The sequence below is a fragment of the Larus michahellis genome, chromosome 2 (genome assembly GCF_964199755.1).
Source record: "Larus michahellis chromosome 2, bLarMic1.1, whole genome shotgun sequence".
In the NCBI taxonomy this organism is placed as follows: Eukaryota; Metazoa; Chordata; class Aves; order Charadriiformes; family Laridae; genus Larus; species Larus michahellis.
Window position 1 is genome coordinate 48708979 of NC_133897.1, and position 16469 is coordinate 48725447.

The 16469-nt window shown below is 41.1% G+C and overlaps 1 protein-coding gene and 1 long non-coding RNA gene across 5 annotated transcripts in view; one reads left to right on the forward strand and one right to left on the reverse strand.

Moving 5' to 3' along the window:
* Nucleotides 1–243: 243 nt before the first annotated feature.
* On the reverse strand, nucleotides 244–9441 carry LOC141738967 (C-C chemokine receptor type 5-like). Of its 4 annotated transcripts, XM_074575204.1 has the most exons (4): nucleotides 9332–9441; nucleotides 9127–9233; nucleotides 4679–4838; nucleotides 244–4013 (listed from the first exon to the last, which is right to left on the reverse strand). In XM_074575204.1, the coding sequence occupies exon 4, from the start codon at nucleotides 4000–4002 to the stop codon at nucleotides 2932–2934; it is 1071 nt and encodes a 356-aa protein (XP_074431305.1). In that variant the 5' UTR covers nucleotides 4003–4013; nucleotides 4679–4838; nucleotides 9127–9233; nucleotides 9332–9441; the 3' UTR covers nucleotides 244–2931. The 4 variants fall into 4 exon arrangements, with proteins under 4 accessions (XP_074431305.1, XP_074431303.1, XP_074431302.1 ...); XM_074575202.1 differs by having other exon boundaries at nucleotides 9127–9435; XM_074575201.1 differs by lacking the exon at nucleotides 9127–9233 and having other exon boundaries at nucleotides 9332–9432.
* Nucleotides 9442–15534: 6093 nt separating this feature from the next.
* The window catches only part of LOC141738970 (uncharacterized), a 36688-nt gene continuing 35753 nt past the window's right edge, over nucleotides 15535–16469 (forward strand). Inside the window, exon 1 of the long non-coding RNA XR_012585545.1 lies at nucleotides 15535–15715. This is a non-coding gene — a long non-coding RNA (uncharacterized LOC141738970). The remainder of the gene's footprint in view (nucleotides 15716–16469) is intronic.

Here is a 16469-nt window from a genome sequence, read left to right on the forward strand (position 1 = left end):
GTAGCATGAAACCTTACAGTGTGACCACATGATGGCACCATAATCTTATGAACTGAAAAGAAATGTGTGTACAAGTGTACTGTAATTGTTAGCTCTTCGGTCACTAGGGCAGATCCCACACTAAAAATTTTGTATGCTTATTTTTTTTTTAAACACTTAAAATTAATCTTCTAGGATCAGAATCAATTGTGTGAGATAGTGTTCTTCCCATTTGTAAAAATAAACGAAAACAAATTTAATAACCAAAGTAGCATATTTATTATTAGATTATTAGTGACAAGCAGTTAAGAATGTTGGAGTTATTCTGATGGTCCAGTGTTATTTAATGATATTGGTTCTTAGTCCACTTGTAAAACCCTGAATTTGTCCTGCCTGCTCTTTCAGCATGATAGCAACCTGTTATGAAGAGGAATTTCCCTTCTTTTTTCATTCTTATGGGCTATTCTAAGAAAAAAAAGGGTGTGGAAGGGGAAAAAATCAAGAAGTCTAACACACAAAAGTTAACCAACTTTAATGGTTTGTATAATACAAAATATTATTACAATCTATTGGCAGAGTCCTTAGTTGAATGCACCAGCAGTGCTACCACATACTATGTTTTCTGTTATCTCCTTGAATGTGGATCACAGTTCACTACAGTAGCTGACATCTGAGATGTTGGCATTTGCTGAAGCGTGTTTCCTTCTCGGTGAAGTGATAGAAACTCCTGGTAAGCTGCTCATCCACTGGGCCACCAATCTCTAAGTTCCACCTCTTCCCTTCAGAAGCTGCTTGTCACTTGGAAAGATCCATGCTGTAGAAGAGAACACCGCAGAGGATTGGGGCTGCTTTTTGACAAGTCTCTCAGAAAGCTTGTCGGTGTGGTTGTGCACACTTGGTTGTTGTACTTTGCTCCTGCAGGGCTCGTCGAGATACACACCTTGATGCTCTCCAGAGAAAGTAACTTAAGGTGAGGCGTCTTAGGGGCCAAAAGAAAGTTCTTGTCAAGAGCAGACTAAAATATAAAAATATTTTCATAAATGTATTCTAGAAGGAAAAACAAAAAGCCAGCCTATCCAGAAGTTACTGCCTGTAGCTTTCTATCTCTTTAAAAAAAAAATGCATATATTTGTTGGTTTATGCTGAAATTACACAATTTCTGCTTATACTGATATAGTTACGTGTTTTAAAAGCATATACAAAGTCCAGAAAGTAACCGATGCACAGAGTCTTAAAAAAGAGTATGCAGCTGAAAATCTTGTAAATTTGAAGGTGTAGTATACTTTTGTTATACTTCCCATGTGGATGTAGTCCAAAAGTGGTGCTTAATATGACAAAACTGAATAACTTAAAACAAGTGGTTTGATAGGCAAAGATTTCCCTATTTCACTTCCTGCTTTCACAAGCCCTTGGCAATGTAAAATCTCTTTGGGGCTATTTGAAACATTTGCTTCTTTGAAAGTATTATTTAAAAGGCTATCTAGAGGAGTTGGGAAACAGAAATCGCCCTGCTGGATAAGAATAGCAATCAAAGTATTCACTTTTAATTTCCTGTCTCCAGAGTTATCTAAAACTGTATGTCCTAGGGAAAGTATAAGAAGTGTTAGAAAGGACAACTTGGCCTAAATCAATTAATAGGTTGATTATGGTATGATCTTAAGCACATGAGTATCCCCATATTTATTTAATCTCTTCTTTGTGTTCAAGTGTTTTGTGGGATCTGAGCTTTAAGGGGAAGCCCAGTCATTTGACCACTTGACTAATTATGGAAGCTTCTCTCTCTGTAAAACTCCTAAGTTTCAGAAAAAAACCCATTGTTATAGCCCACAAATGATACCTGCTTCTAAAACAAAAAAGAGATACTCTGTGTCCTTGACTCTGTAGAGCAGTGAATATGTTTCCGTATTCATATATTTTGATAACTTAAGTGTTTATAGCATATGTTTATCTCTAAAAACATCGGAGTCAATCATGTTCAGAGATCATTTTCACACCTCTAATGCTGTTGTGGTTTTGCAGCCATTACAGCTGCATTCATTTCATATTTAAAGTTTTTCTCTTATGTAGGCTAGAAAAATGGCAAGCAAAATCACCGCACTAAAAAGCTAAAACCCTGTTGACTCGTTGTCCACATTTGATCTAACCTGGTTAAAGCTCTGTGTGCAATACTTTATTTTTAAAATATTCTAAACGCATTGATTTTCTGATCAATGATAATTTGTTATATTAGCTTTTTAGTATGAGTGGCATATAAAACAGCAGTTGATTAAAAGAGAGCCTTCTGAAGTATGAAACTCGCAAGTCACTTAGATATCAGCACCTAGTAGTTAAAACTATTATGAGAAAGATACAAGAGGTTGGTACTTAACCATACGGAAAGGGAAATACACGTTGAAATGTCAGAGTCTCTTCTAAATGAATAAAATTTTCCTATGCCACTTGTAAAGATTCTGTATCACGGACCTCAGTAGTTTAGCATTATTTACAGAGATACACAACCAGACTAGTAAAAGATGTGACTGAGACAGAGTTTAAATGAGTGAGATATCTTGTGTAAGGTACAGTCAAGAAATGTTTCCAAAGAACCAGCGTAAATTTCTAACCTCTAGTTCACTTCAAAAAATCAGTTTATGAGCCTGCTAGCTTAGGCCCTCAGCCTTTGTGTGCTTTTGAGCCCTGTAGTACAAAACTATGCATTTACATTCACAAAAAAAAGAGAACACTGTTTTTCCCTACAGAATCCCGTGTTACCATGTCTAGGTAGCTAATTTGATACATCCTTTTCGTTTATGTACAAATACCCAAATGTATCAGCAAATACAAGCTTTGGTTTATATGTGTTCTGTGATCTTCTGCAGCTGCCTTAGAGCCAGTATCCAGGACAGATTCTACAGGCTTTCATGACAGACTTGATTTCACAAAAGTCAATTCCACTTTTTCGCTAGACACAATTTACAATGCAGCAGAAACTTCTTGTTCTCCAGTAGATTGTGTGTAGGTGGAGCTAGCCCGTTCAGCTGTGTCAACATAGAAAACGGGACAGTATTTAGAGAAGTGGAATGCAATCTGCTTTCGGAAAAAGCTATGAAGATACTTCCTAAATTTTTCTCCAGCAAAGGCATAAATTACAGGGTTGATACAACAGTGGATCATTGAGATTGTTTCTGTCACTTGGGTTGCTTTGTGCAGTTGACCACTGCCTTCACAAGTAGTGATGGAAAACATGCCCTGAAAATCACGCAAGAGAATGCAAATGTTATATGGTGCCCAGAACAAAAAGTAGACAATCATGATGATAAAAATAAGCCTGACTGCTTTATGTTTCTTCTCATTCCTACATTGCAGTAATGTCTTTATAATTTGTGTGTAGCTGCAGATCATAATTACCATTGGAATAATAAGTCCCAGGATGTTCATTTTTAAGGTCAGGAATTGCTTCCATACATTTCTCTGCTCTGATGGATAATGAGCACTGCAAGTATAACGTGAATTTTCCTTTTGAGTTTTGTGAAATACTGTCCCAGGAACAGAAGCAAAAATGGCAACAGCCCAAGTGACAGCGCTGGTGAGGATGCCATAGGTAACTGTCCTAGCTTTTAAAGCAAACACCGCATGCACTATGGCCAGATACCTGTCTAGGGTCAATAGGATTATGAAGAAGATGCCGCTGTAGAAGCCAAGGAGGTAGACACCTGAGAGAATTCTACAAAGCACATCCCCAAAAATCCAGTCATGAACAGCATAATAAGCCCAAAAAGGGAGAGAAAATATAAACAGCAAATCAGAAATTGCCAAATTGAGCAGGTAGATGTCAGTCATACTCCTCAGTCTCTTGTACTTTACTAGGATAAGGACAACGAGCATGTTGCCTATGAAGCCAAATATCACCACCAAAGAATAAAGCGGTGGCAAAAGTTTTGCTGCAAAGTGCTTTTCCTCAGTTCCTGGGCATGGCGTTGAATCACTGTAGTCAAATTCTGTCGTCAGTGACCAGTCGGCTAAGTCCATGGTTTGGTTTTCCATGGTGTGTTGTTCTGGAAATGAAGAAAAAGATGTTAAACTAGAGGAAACTCCAAGCTTGGCAGTGAGGGGAATGAAACACATTGATGTCCTCTTCTGGAATGCATTTTGCTGTTGAGCACATCAGCATTGCTACGTCAAGGTACGGAAGCCAAACGAACTTGCGGAGCTCCCAGGAAGCCCATCTATATACCTGTGAAGTCACGTTGCTGCATGTTGGAAGTGCACGGCGTGTCATTTCCTATGTGTACGCTCTGTGGTGCGTTTTTCCTCCTCAGTAGAGCCTGCCAGCTGCCTGACCCAACCGGGAGCAGAGGAATGATGAATTTAATCCAAGCAGTGGGGAGTTTGGGGTTGTTGTGGTCAGCAGTGGCTTTCCAAAGGGGTAGAGCAAGCCAGCAAGGCAGCAACAGGGAAGCCCAGCAGCTGGCATGCAGAGCGTAGCCGTGCTTCTCCTTAGGACCTGGCCACCTCCTCATGGTGCCAGCCTGTACTGTAGCCCTCGCCCAGGGAGGACCGGGCATCGGCAAGGTGTAAAGCAGTGCCTGCAAAGGCGCTGTGACCTGGGTAAAACACACTGAGTGCTGCTTGTTCAGGTTGTTCATGACTTCTTGGGAGCCTTAATGCCTGTGGGAATCAGGTGTAGAAATGACCTTTGCACAGTAGTAAACGTACGCACCTGGTGGACCTGCTGTCCTGGGTGTTGCAGAGCAGCAAGTTGGCAGCGTTGGTCTGGGTTAAAATGGCAAATGTTGTGTCCTTCACAGAGTCTGGGTCAGGCGTAGGCCATGGAAGCGTGCAGGTCTTGGGCGGCTCTGGAATGAAAATGCTGCGCGGTCCTGTAGAAAGAACAGACAGGCAAAGACCTTGGCAAATGGCATAAGGGGTGGCAGTTGCTATCAGCGTGGCATGTATCTGTGTCTGTTGACACCTTTATCTGTTGTGGCATCTTCCTGTCAATTGAAAAACCTCCCCAGTGCTCAGGGATGAAAGAAGTTTTGATTCCTTGTTTCAGTAGCTGTTTAGCAGCCGTGATTTAGGAACTCGAAAGTTGAGATTGGCTCAGTGTCTTGGAGAGGGCACAAAGGCAGGAGGCAAATATGGCCATCGCTATGAGTGTGCACTAACGGTTCTCCATGTGTAGCGGTTGTTTGATATTGTCCTTCATCCTTTGTTAGTCAGTGCTTCCAGTGAGGTGACATAGAACCTGAGGAAGTGCAAGGGTTACCCAAACTCCCTGTCCCTCCAGTTTTGGTTTGGGGACTGTTGGAGGGACAGGGCTTCCCTTGCAAGAAGGAGTCACAGCCTGGGAGGTAAGTGTGCAGCAGAGCTGTGAAAGCCCTCACGCGAGTTTTGTTATGGTGGGGGCAGATAAGGGCTTGCTACTTTGATGTCAGCCCTTTAATTTTGCCAGACCCTCCCCCTTTCCCAAGTCCCTGGCAGGACTGTGATCCAGATGCAGAAGCATAGTTTTCTGTAATTTGGTCTCTGAGAAGTCGAGGAGCTCTGTCTTCTCACAGACCCCCCGGGGAAATGGAAGAATTCCTTCGTGTCCTGTGAGTAGCCAGGAAGAGGAATTTGTGCAGATGGGTGTCAGAGGGCCCAAGTGTGCTTCCTGGTCGCTTAGTGGGGAAGTGAAATCAATGTGTTTGGTAGCCACTCAAATAGAGCTATTTGCTGTCTGGTGCAAGGGCTGCTCTTTCTTCCTGCGTGATCGTGCCTGCCTTTTGTCAGGCACTTCATGGGAGATTGGTGGCCGTTCATAGCAGGTTGACGGTTTTGAAATCTGCATTTTCCTGGCAACTTGATGCCTGTTCTCTTGACAAAGGCAACGGAGTGTCCCAACTCCCTCTGTGATCCCTGGCCACTCTCACAGTGCAGCAATGTTTGCTCCTTTCCTCTTACTGCCCTGCCGTGCGCTTTTTCAATGGCAAGGTCTACCCTGTGTGATTGCAGAGGTCTTTTGCAGAGACTGCGTTCTCAAAACCACCACTTTGTTCTCTCTGCACTTGAGTTCTGCAAGACTAAATGTAACTGAAGAAACTCAGCCCATGGCTGGAGTGACACTGGGGCAGCTCTGCTTTTTTGTAGAAGCTCATTGTGGTCCATTCTGAGCTGTAGCATGTGAAATCCCTGAACTGTCTGTTTTTTGTCTCTCTAGACAAAACTGTTCAGGTGAAAGGACTATTTTCTGCTGTAAGCACAGATCACTCAAAATGCTAACGTATTTATTTTAATTTGTGTCAAAGTGGTTAATTTAGCTAAACCTATGCTGAGTTTTTGGGGAAGGGACTGTTTGCTATTTCTTTGACCACTTTCCAGTGACCTTAATAAAGGGGATCTCTCCTGAGCTGCCAGCTCCTGTTGGAGATTCTTGTGCTGCGTAGTGCAGATTTGAATCTGCCCAAAAAGGAGGAAGCCTTATTGGAGCAAAATATACACCTTGTAAACAAAAAGAGATGCTGCTTTTGCAACATTTTTCCCACCCCTTCACCAGGTTCTTCCTGAGTCTAGCTGTCAGTCCTGCTCCTAACAATATCAAAATGAGATGATTACTTCGGCATGTTGAGTATGGCATTAAGTTTTCTTCTGGAAAACAAGCTATAACAGAAAATTGGCAAGTTTTAACAGTTTGGGTCTCATCTTTGCCTAGATACAATTTATTGGGTGGAAAATAAGTGCGGTCAAACTCCTCAAAGGTTGACTTTCAGGAAGATCTGTCTATCTCTGTGAAAGTTTTTTTTCCGCTGCTGCACTAACTACATAGTTATTACAATACTGAGCTGAGATTATGGGGTTTTTTTGGTAAGGGAAGTGGCTGTGGCTCAGGTGTTATTAGCAGTAAATAAGTTGATTTTAAAGTATCTAACGGTTTATATTTCTTAGGTATTTTCAGCAACTCTTTTAGAAAAAAATAGGACCTTTATAAAACACTATTTGGTTCAAAACATTAACTTCTTTTTGTTTTTTCAAAACATGAAAATGACCTGGGCAGTACGCAAATATTTAATATTCCCTTCAGCTAGATCTGCTAGATCTATGTTGCATGCCTGACAGCACAAGTCCCTTGTAGTGCATATAGCTAAACATCCCTATTTCTGATGTGTCAGTCAGCCATGCTGTATACTGGGATTACGGGATGAGGAACTGGCTGCAACACAGTGCCAGACGCATCACATCCTTTCTTGATCATTTTGCACCTGCATGATACTTATGCATAAACATTGGTATGAAAAAAACACCTGGGTCATAAACCCAGAGTGGGATTTTATGAGTATGTGATTGATAGGATTCATGCAAATATTGTTTCTGTCATGGTTTGGGCTGGGCAGACAGATGCTCTCTTATACTTCTTTCCCCTTCAGAGACGGGAGAGCATCTCCCTTCAGGGAGAGAAGGATGAGAGAGAAAAAGACTTTTGAGTCTAAAAGAAACTAAACCTCTTTAATGAAATATTAATAATAAAATAATGAAAACAAAAGATAATAATTTCAAAAAATTAAAATAATGAAATATATACATAGATACAAAACCAGTATCAAGCTCCCAGGATGATGATCATGTCAGCAGCAGGCACTGGGAAAGTCCCAGACTGGACTCAGGGACAGACAGAAGCTGAACTCAGGAACTGGATTCAGGAATGCACAGATTGGGATCAAAGGCAAACGGAGTCCGCCTCGGACGTTGGCCACTGAAGAAAGAGGCTGACCCTTTGATCCCTCAGTCTTTATACTGAGCATGAGGCAGAGGGCATGGAAAACACCATTTGGGTCACCTGTCCTGTCCTCTCCTCCCTGCAGGTGTGACCCCTCTACACTTTTTCATTTCTGACCCTCCAACGGGGCATATAATAAAGTTAGCTGACCTTCGTAGTTACAGCAATAAACATGAACAAGAGCCTCTCTGCATACCATTCCTTGGTATAAATTATAAACAATCATGACTTATCACTCTGGAAGCGGATACTGTTAGAAAAATATGCCATTAATTTCAGAGAGTTCAGTTAATTAGAAGAAGCTTAACTGAAAAGTGGAATTACTGAACAGAAAGTTGGTTCTGTTTTACCTCAAAATGCTGCCTCAGTATTGTGGCGGTAATTCTTTTCACGACGGTTCCTTCTTCCTGCTCACTGCTCTCTCAGTGCCTTCCCTGCTTTTCCTCTGCCTTCTTGTAATGACAGATGCATCTTCCCTGCATATTCTTCCTTTCAGCCCTTTTTGCATGCTTAAATTGTGGTCTCCCCTCTGAGTGGTTCCTTCCGGTAACTGAGCCCCATTCCTCTAGCTTAGCCTTTGCTTCAGAAGCCTCTCTCTGCAAAAGTACTTACTACCCTGACTTGTGTATAGTATCCAGCACATGCTGACAATGGAAACTACAGGTACTAATTTGGAAACCAGAAAAAGGAACTGTAAGAGTGTTTGTGCTTTATCGTGTAATCTCACTGTTTTAGGAAACAGTGTTGGCCACTGGCTAGAATGCTTCACTGGGTTAATCGACCTGGGTTGTTTGCCTCATAAGAGATATCTGATTGGACTTGTGTTTCCTCATCATTAGGAAAAAAAACCCAAAGATAATCCTGGAAGATCTCTGAAGAAAGGATATTTCAAAATGAGGTCTATATTATTTTGAATACAATTTAGATACATACAGTATTTCTAGAAATCTGCAATCTGCTGTACAAATTCTGTTGCTCTGGTTGAGACTAGCAGTCATGCAGTTTTCAAGAGAAAAGCTGAGCAATCTCATGTCACTGTTTCATGCTGAGTTTGAGATCAGAGCTCTGTTTCTAAAGGGGCAGAGATTTTATTAAAGTGAGTTTCAGTTCATTTGCACAGTTCTATAAAATGGTAACAATTAAAAAGGTGTAGTAAACAGATAAAATGCTATGCTATGCTGCATGTAAACAGGTTTGATGAGACAGAGTGTTTAAAATACAATATCAGATTTTCTGTAGTCATCCTGTGAGAATAAGTACTCTTCACTCAAATGAGCAGTTATGTCTTTGCAGTAGCAGTTTTTAAATCCAGATTTCCATCATTATATATCATCTTCAGAGAAAAAATCAGAGGCATATTCCATTATATTTCTCACTCAGATCAATCTCTAGAGATTTATTGCTTTGCTTACCTTGATCCTCTGCTCAAGTCTTCTAGTGGTTCTGTCATTTAAAAGTAGTGTATTCCATTTAACATATCCTATGCATTTCCCCAGGGTGGTTTTTAAAGATGAGTGCACTGGCAAGATTACACAAGTATTTTTCACCTCAGGCATTAGACTACCTAAGCAACTAGTAAAAAAAAAGAACAAAAAAAAAGAAGCAGAGATGACTTACCATATATCTTATGGTGCAAGTGATGGCTTGGATTAATGCTAGAGTAACGCTAAACCAATTTGTCAGTCACGAGAAGAAGCTCAAAACCACCTCTTCCTGCATGAAGAAGGATGTATCAGTTTGAAAAATTCTAGCAAACAAATCTGTTTTTATTTAAAAAAAAAAATCAAGGAGTGGTTCTCTTTTTTCTAAAAATGGGTCATCAGATGTTACTTTTCTAATTCTGTAAGATGTGCAGAGATGTTGAAATTGCAGAGGATCCTCCTAGGAGCTGAACTCAAGGTTTCAGAACCCACAGCTGTAGTTTTAGAAAAAGGTTTTTATGTTGTTGCACTCTCTTTTTCATTTAGCTAACCTCTTTGAATCAAGAACAGTTTACATGAGGTTCATCCCTTTACATTTCTTGATCATTAAGTTTCTTTTATGTTTTTTGTACCTGAACAAAAAGTGGAGCTTTTGAATAAAGCTTACATTTTTATTCAGAATTACCTGCACTTTCTGTTGGCAGTCCTGACTGAGTTGCAGTCCTTTTATTTTAGGAGATTTGATTCTATTTTTCTCTAACCTGACCTTTTGGACTGTGTTTTTTCTTTTAATCCCTCATGAGATTCTAACTTAGTCCATATAGTGAGTCTGACCTTCTTTTAAAACAACATTGTTACTTTCTGGAATTAAGCTTCAGAAAAGGCTGATAAAATCTGATGTTTTACCAATTTATTTCCTTGTGGCTGATTCCTGTGACTTTTAGAGTTAAACTGAATCTGCACCGTGAGCAGCTTTTTAGATCCTTCTTAGATATCAAAGAAGCCACACAGGAGGTAGGAAAGGTAGAAAGCAAGAGATGGTGCCTTATCAGATGCCTGAGAACCCCTGAGAGAGGAACCCTGAGAAGATAACTAATAAAGTGCAACCCACTGTCTCTCCTTGACATCTCTTTGGAGGGTTCTGGAGTATCTCATCCTATCAGCCTAGTGAAGGCACTAAAGGGACGTCTTTTCTGCACTCAGTCCTCAGTATCCTTAGAAAATTTTAAAATGCCAAAAGCCCAATGGACATGTCTTGCTTTGGATGCTGCCATTCCTTAACGGAAGTCAAGGAAATCACAGCTTCTGAGTTACATCTCAGATGTGGGGGGATACAGTAAAAAGTGAAAGGCTCAGCTTGTTTTCCTTGTCAACCTTTCTTTGCATGAGGGAGTAATCAAGATCTTCATTCCACAGGAATAACAGATTTTTCTCTTCCTTTCCCAATCAGCTGTTGCATTGAGCTCTTTAAGGGCTGGAGTCTCAGCATCAAAATTGATGGCCACTGTAGGGTATTCTAAGGGTATGTTCACACTACGTTACTTGGTGGACTACATTAGACCCCCTATACAGTCTGGGGAAAGAGCTGCTTTTAAAAATGTTTCCCCTACACCTAAATCACACTCCTAATTGCTACCAAACTTTGCTGCCAAAAAGCCTGCGCTTTTATCATGAATTCTTATAATTCTCAAAAAAAGGTATTGTATCAAATTAATTTTTCAATGTATAATTCCTAAACAGTCTACATATTGAAATTAACAGACATTTTTAGGATTTCTTTCTGAAACCTGCTTCATCGTTCACTGTTTGTTACATGTTAGTGAACTTACCGGAGACTCTAAAACCTATCATAACCTCACACTACATGAACAGGGGAAACGGTCTCAAACCTGTTATTGGACTTGCCCGTTTTTCATCAAGCTTTTGATTCTGAAATATGCTCTCACAAAACCGGTCTCAAACATTTCAACTAACAACACCGACTTAAAGCTAAGACCTGTGGTAGGCTGATCTTCAGAAATAGTCCCTTGTTCCCGCAGATTCATTGGCTTTATTAATCTGTTTGGTTTTGTTGCTTATAGCTTTTCGTTCTCATAGCTCAATCAGACCAGCAAAGGTAGCTGGGCGTTTGTTTCATTTACCGATTAGCACCGTTAAGATCGCAGAGGGTGTTGCATGCCGACAGAGGGCCTCTGCCACTCACGGTTATAGCAGCTGACTAAGAGGAATGCTTTTGGTCTGCTCACCAGCTGGATTTTACAGCTGAATGAGAGACTCCCCACAGAGAGCGTGGAATAGCTATGACACTTGGCAGCCCCACTACAGGGAGACACTGTCAGCAGGCACCTGGACTCTGACTTTATTAGCAGCACCTACAGGGTACGTTCAATTAGCTCTACACCAGCTGCAGACAAGCAGAGCTGCTGGCAAGTTAGATTTGATCAGGTCTTGCATGAGGCTGTAGGTGAGTCCAGGCTCCTTGTGCTGTTTGCTGGGCACTGGAGTGCTGGTGGTGTGTTGTTCATCAATGCTGTTGGGACATCTTTGTTTTGTCTCCATCTCCACTCCTCTACACCCCTTAGTCTCTCTCCAATGGGCCCCTGCAGGAGCTCATCCAGTCTCAAGCTCCATCACACCGGCGTGGGACCAGCCATCTTGCTACTGTATCTCCTCCTCCCTGCTGCCTTCAGATTGCCTCCATCTAGTTTGTGTGTCAACAGGGAGGGGTGAACAATGCAATTAGCACACCTATTGCTTCAAGTCAGATTATTTTCATTTTTTCTCAATCCTTGCCCAGCATCTCTTTGAAAAAATGCACTGCTGCTTGCACTGCTGCTTGCCATGAGCTACAGCAGATTTTAAGAGTCTTTACCTACAGGTGAACCTCATAATTTTAGCAAGAAATGGAAGCTATTGCTCAATAATAAAAGGAATAATACAGTGGGTTGATATAGCTTGTAATTTTACTTATCATGGGTTTACTTTCAGAGATGAGTAGGAGTTATGTTTGGTGGTGTGATACTCATTCCCTCCATAAAGATGTTCCTGGAATGGTAGTGGGTTTCATTCCTTACCTGTGGGGCTCAAGGTCATGTACTCAGCAAGTATGCAGCCACGTACACTGTCAAGTCAAACTGCATTTGTCAATCTCTTCTATCTAGTGACTGATTCTGTGATTCGTCTTCATCGTAATCAGGCCATCACACTGAAGTATCCAGTATCTAAGTGATACGGCACTCCCACAAGGAGATGTCATCATTTACGTGAAGTTTACCCCAGTACTGAAATGTCTGCTAGGACGCTTACCAGATGCTCACATACCGGTGTGACATACAACTGTCATCAAGCAGAATTATGGGTACAGAAATTTGAAAATGCAACCAACAGTTTTCATTCAATTTATTACAATCTTGTACCACCTGAAGAAGAAAGACTGGAGAAAAAGAAAGGCCTAGGACAGAATGGCAGATACCTTTCTTAGACATGCACAACACTCTTACCAAAGTCTGTAACTACAGCAAAGCAGATCATCCTTTTCATCTGGAGAAGAGGTCTAATGAAGACATGTGAACACAGACTGGATCCATTTCTTTTTTCCATTGTGTCCCCCAATTATATCTCGTTTTGTTACTTGTTATAGTCACAAAATCAATGCCCAAATTAGGTTAGTATTAGCATATACTTTATTTCATCAGTAATAGTTAAATGTCTTTGCTTTGAAGAGGCTGAATAAAGACATCCAGCTAAAACTACTTTGCTGCTTAGCTTTTTTTTTTCTTATCAGACTTTTATTTCAGTCTCTCTAGTTTTTGTGAATAATCTTTTGCTGCCACTGTACAATCACACCCAATTGCAGATCTGTGAGGTGTATTTTTTTGAGGAAAATGGAGTAAAAAATGTTATGTACCACACCCTAAGATTTCTGCCATGGAGACTAGTAAAAAAACCAGCAAACATTTTGCACATTTCACAGGTTCAAGGAAACTGGGTTACAAAAAGCAAACTCTGGAAGACACAAGCCTTTCTAATGTGAATTAACACTGCTGCTTCCCATGATAGTTTACTGGCAGTAAAATCAAGGGAGTTTTCACCCCCTATTGTTCTGTTTTCTGTTTGTTTCTCTTGTCTAAATCTTGCATGTACATAACTATCCATTGCAGCACATAATAATTCCATTGTTATGGTATATTTTTGTTTTGGCTTTCCCCAAGCTGTTCTTACTGAACTCGCTGTGTTTCCTCATGCAGCGAGGAAGAAGAGAGCACTACTTCCTTCTACCATTAATATTCAGGCCTCTGATGTATGCTGCCATATTTTATGTATATCGTAGTACAATAGATTTTACTTTTAGGCCATAGCTATGCGTTTCACAAATTTTCATTTCCCAGAATCTCACACTTTGCTGTTTTCAGGTACATTTATAGTACATAAATTCTAGGTGTAGAGGTGCTGTTTGGGGCTATCTCAGCCGTGAATCGAAAATATTCCTCAGTGTACGAGTAAATTCTGGATCTTTGATCAGGCAGGCTGGGAAAATCACACACCAAATTTCTTCCCAGTGAAAAGTACGCCACAGAAAGGATGGTCAGAGTCTGTACAATGACAAGGTATGTGCCAGGAACCAGAAAGTACTTTTGAGTGCCAAAGATTAAATGTAGTCTGTAATTGTCCGTACCTCATGATAGCATCCCTGCAAGTTGTGTCCAAATGGCTCCTTCAGTTCCATCCACTTGGTTTCCATTCCATTTAAAAAGTCTGGTATCAGCATAGGTTTTGTTAGTGTTGTATGGTTAGTGTCCTACTGGCACAACCTTGTAGACAGTCCAATGAAGCTGGTTGTCACTTGAAAGTTTGGGCAGTTTTGCACGTTGGCCTGCGTATCTGATAATGCTGCCCTCCTCCAGTTCAGTGTTGTGGCCCCACCTTTCCAAGATGAGTAATTTCAGACTTAAAACACTCAAACTGAGATTGTTCTCACTGTCACAGGAATTACCAAACTGCTTGGCAGTTATACAACATTTCTTTTCCCTATTTCCTGAAGGAAGTACAGCTCCTAATAGGCAAGTGTCACCAGAATACGGGTACAAAGGAATGCTTTCACCTCTTATTTCTAGACAAACATCCTTCTTTGTTTTGGCCTGAAAGTCTCTCTTACCTAAATCTTTTAACGTTCTGCTTAAAGTATTTATCTCTGAACTTCCTATGACTCTGGCTAATACTTTATTAGTCTCTGCTAAAGGTAATAAAGCCATTCTCTCATTTTTTACCACTACTTTTTCCTATTTATCCCTTTTCATCTACACCTCCTCCTTTATACTCCGTTTACCTTTATCTTATCTAAAATATGTACACATAAGGTCACAATTGGGTTAACAAGCAAGAAGGTCTTATGACAGGAACATCCCTATGCACTGGTTACCAGAAGTTTCACTATTTCTAGGTTTGTTCATTGTATACTTACCACAGACAAACCAATGGCAGTGATTATAAATCTGGTGGTGGTTCATGAGTACTGCTCAGCACTCACCCATACCATATATGCACTTTTGCTACATTTCCTTTTGCCCCTTAGGAAGTCCGCCTGGCAGTCGGCAGTCTTTTGCTGTGTGGGGCATTCCTCCCCACGCGATCCTGAACACGTGGCAGTAACATCTCCTAACAGGAAGGTTGGACTCCGTCTTGTCCTGTGCATAAACTAAACTGTTTGATTTGTTTCAGGGCTGTGCATATGTATTTGTCCATGGCACCTGGGCACTCTTTTCATAAGCATGCTGAAAGCCCAGTCATCACATTATCTCTTCAGAAGTTCAGTGCCAGAAGTTTTGAACTTGTAACAGTTTTCACTTAGCTGTTCAGCATTTGTTGTAAAGCAACAATTTACTTGTAGTGTTCACAGAGTGTCTTGAATCTTTCGGGTTTTCTGGTGCTACTTGTACACTTCGCAAAAGGTTGCTTTCATTTCCTCAGTGCCTCACCAGAGCAGCTCAGATGCCCCCCAAACACTGCGGTGGTTCTTCCTTGTGTTAGTGTCCTGGTTTGAGGTGAAACAGAACAAATTTTCTGATTTGTAATTTTACTTTTTAGCTGGGCCTCTTCTAACTGACTAAAGCCTGAAATTAACAGCATATTGTTCAGAAACTGTTCACTTTCGGAGTGATAAGGCCTGATTATACCAAGGAATGGTATGCACAGAGGCTCTTGCTTACACTCATTGCTATAACAGACAAGGTCAGCTAACCTCGCTATCTGCCCTGTTAGAGGGTCGGAAGCAGAGAAGCGCTGAGGGTTCACGCCTATGGGGAGGAGCGGACAGGACAGGTGACCCAAAACTGACCAACAGGGTATTCCGTCCCATATGCATCACGCTCAGTATAAAAGCTGAGGGATCAAACGGGCAAGGGGCTTGCTCTCCTTCTTCAATGGCCGACGTCTGAGGAGGACTGTGTCTGTTCGTCTGCCTTTGATACCGATTGGAGCATTCCTGACTCTAGTTCCAGAATTCAGCTCCTGTCCGTCGCTGACTCCAGTCTGGGACTCTCCCTGTGTCTGCTGGTGATGCGATCGTCATCCTGGGAGCTGGGTACAGTTTTGTATATAGTGTATACCTTTTTTTAAATTTTTATTATTCTATTATTATTTACTATTTCCTTATTTATTATTATTTTCATTAAAGTAGTTTAGTTCTTTTTCTAAACTCGTAAATCTCCTTATCTCTTCCTCTCCTCTCTGAGGAGAGAGGGAGGGGAGGGCCATCTGTCGTTCTGCTTGACCAATACAGCCAAAACCGCGACAGTTAGCTTCTTCCCTGCCGTGATTACAATCCTGGTGTGCCTTGCCATTTTCTTAACATACCTCTAGTTCATTGCACAGTTTCTGTATATCTGCCTGCTTCTCTAGTTCTTTCATACACACTGTATCTTCATCTCAATGGTTTTTCCTGCAGAGCTTGTGTTGTGGAATATTGTCTCCCATATGTAAAATTTCCCCCACTTCTCTGCCAAGGTGACTTGTGTTCTCTTTCATAGGGACTGGGGATCTTGTTAAATTTTCCCCATGGGTAACTCCAGCCCACTGTGACCAGAATGCCTGAAGTCTTGCTAGCCTAATTTGGAGCTACCTGGCCTCTAGCTACGCCACGCTGCAGCCACATCTGACCGATTGAGACTCAGAATCTGCCACAAAACTATCTAAAGCTTTGCTTGTCTCAGTGCAAAGCTACAGTGAAGGACCAAGGATTATCCTGCCTGGCCATGTAACATAACAATAAGCTAATCTTTAGGTTGAGTTTGTTTGTGTTCCTGCCAGCACAACATAGAAAATGAAAATCAGAAAAC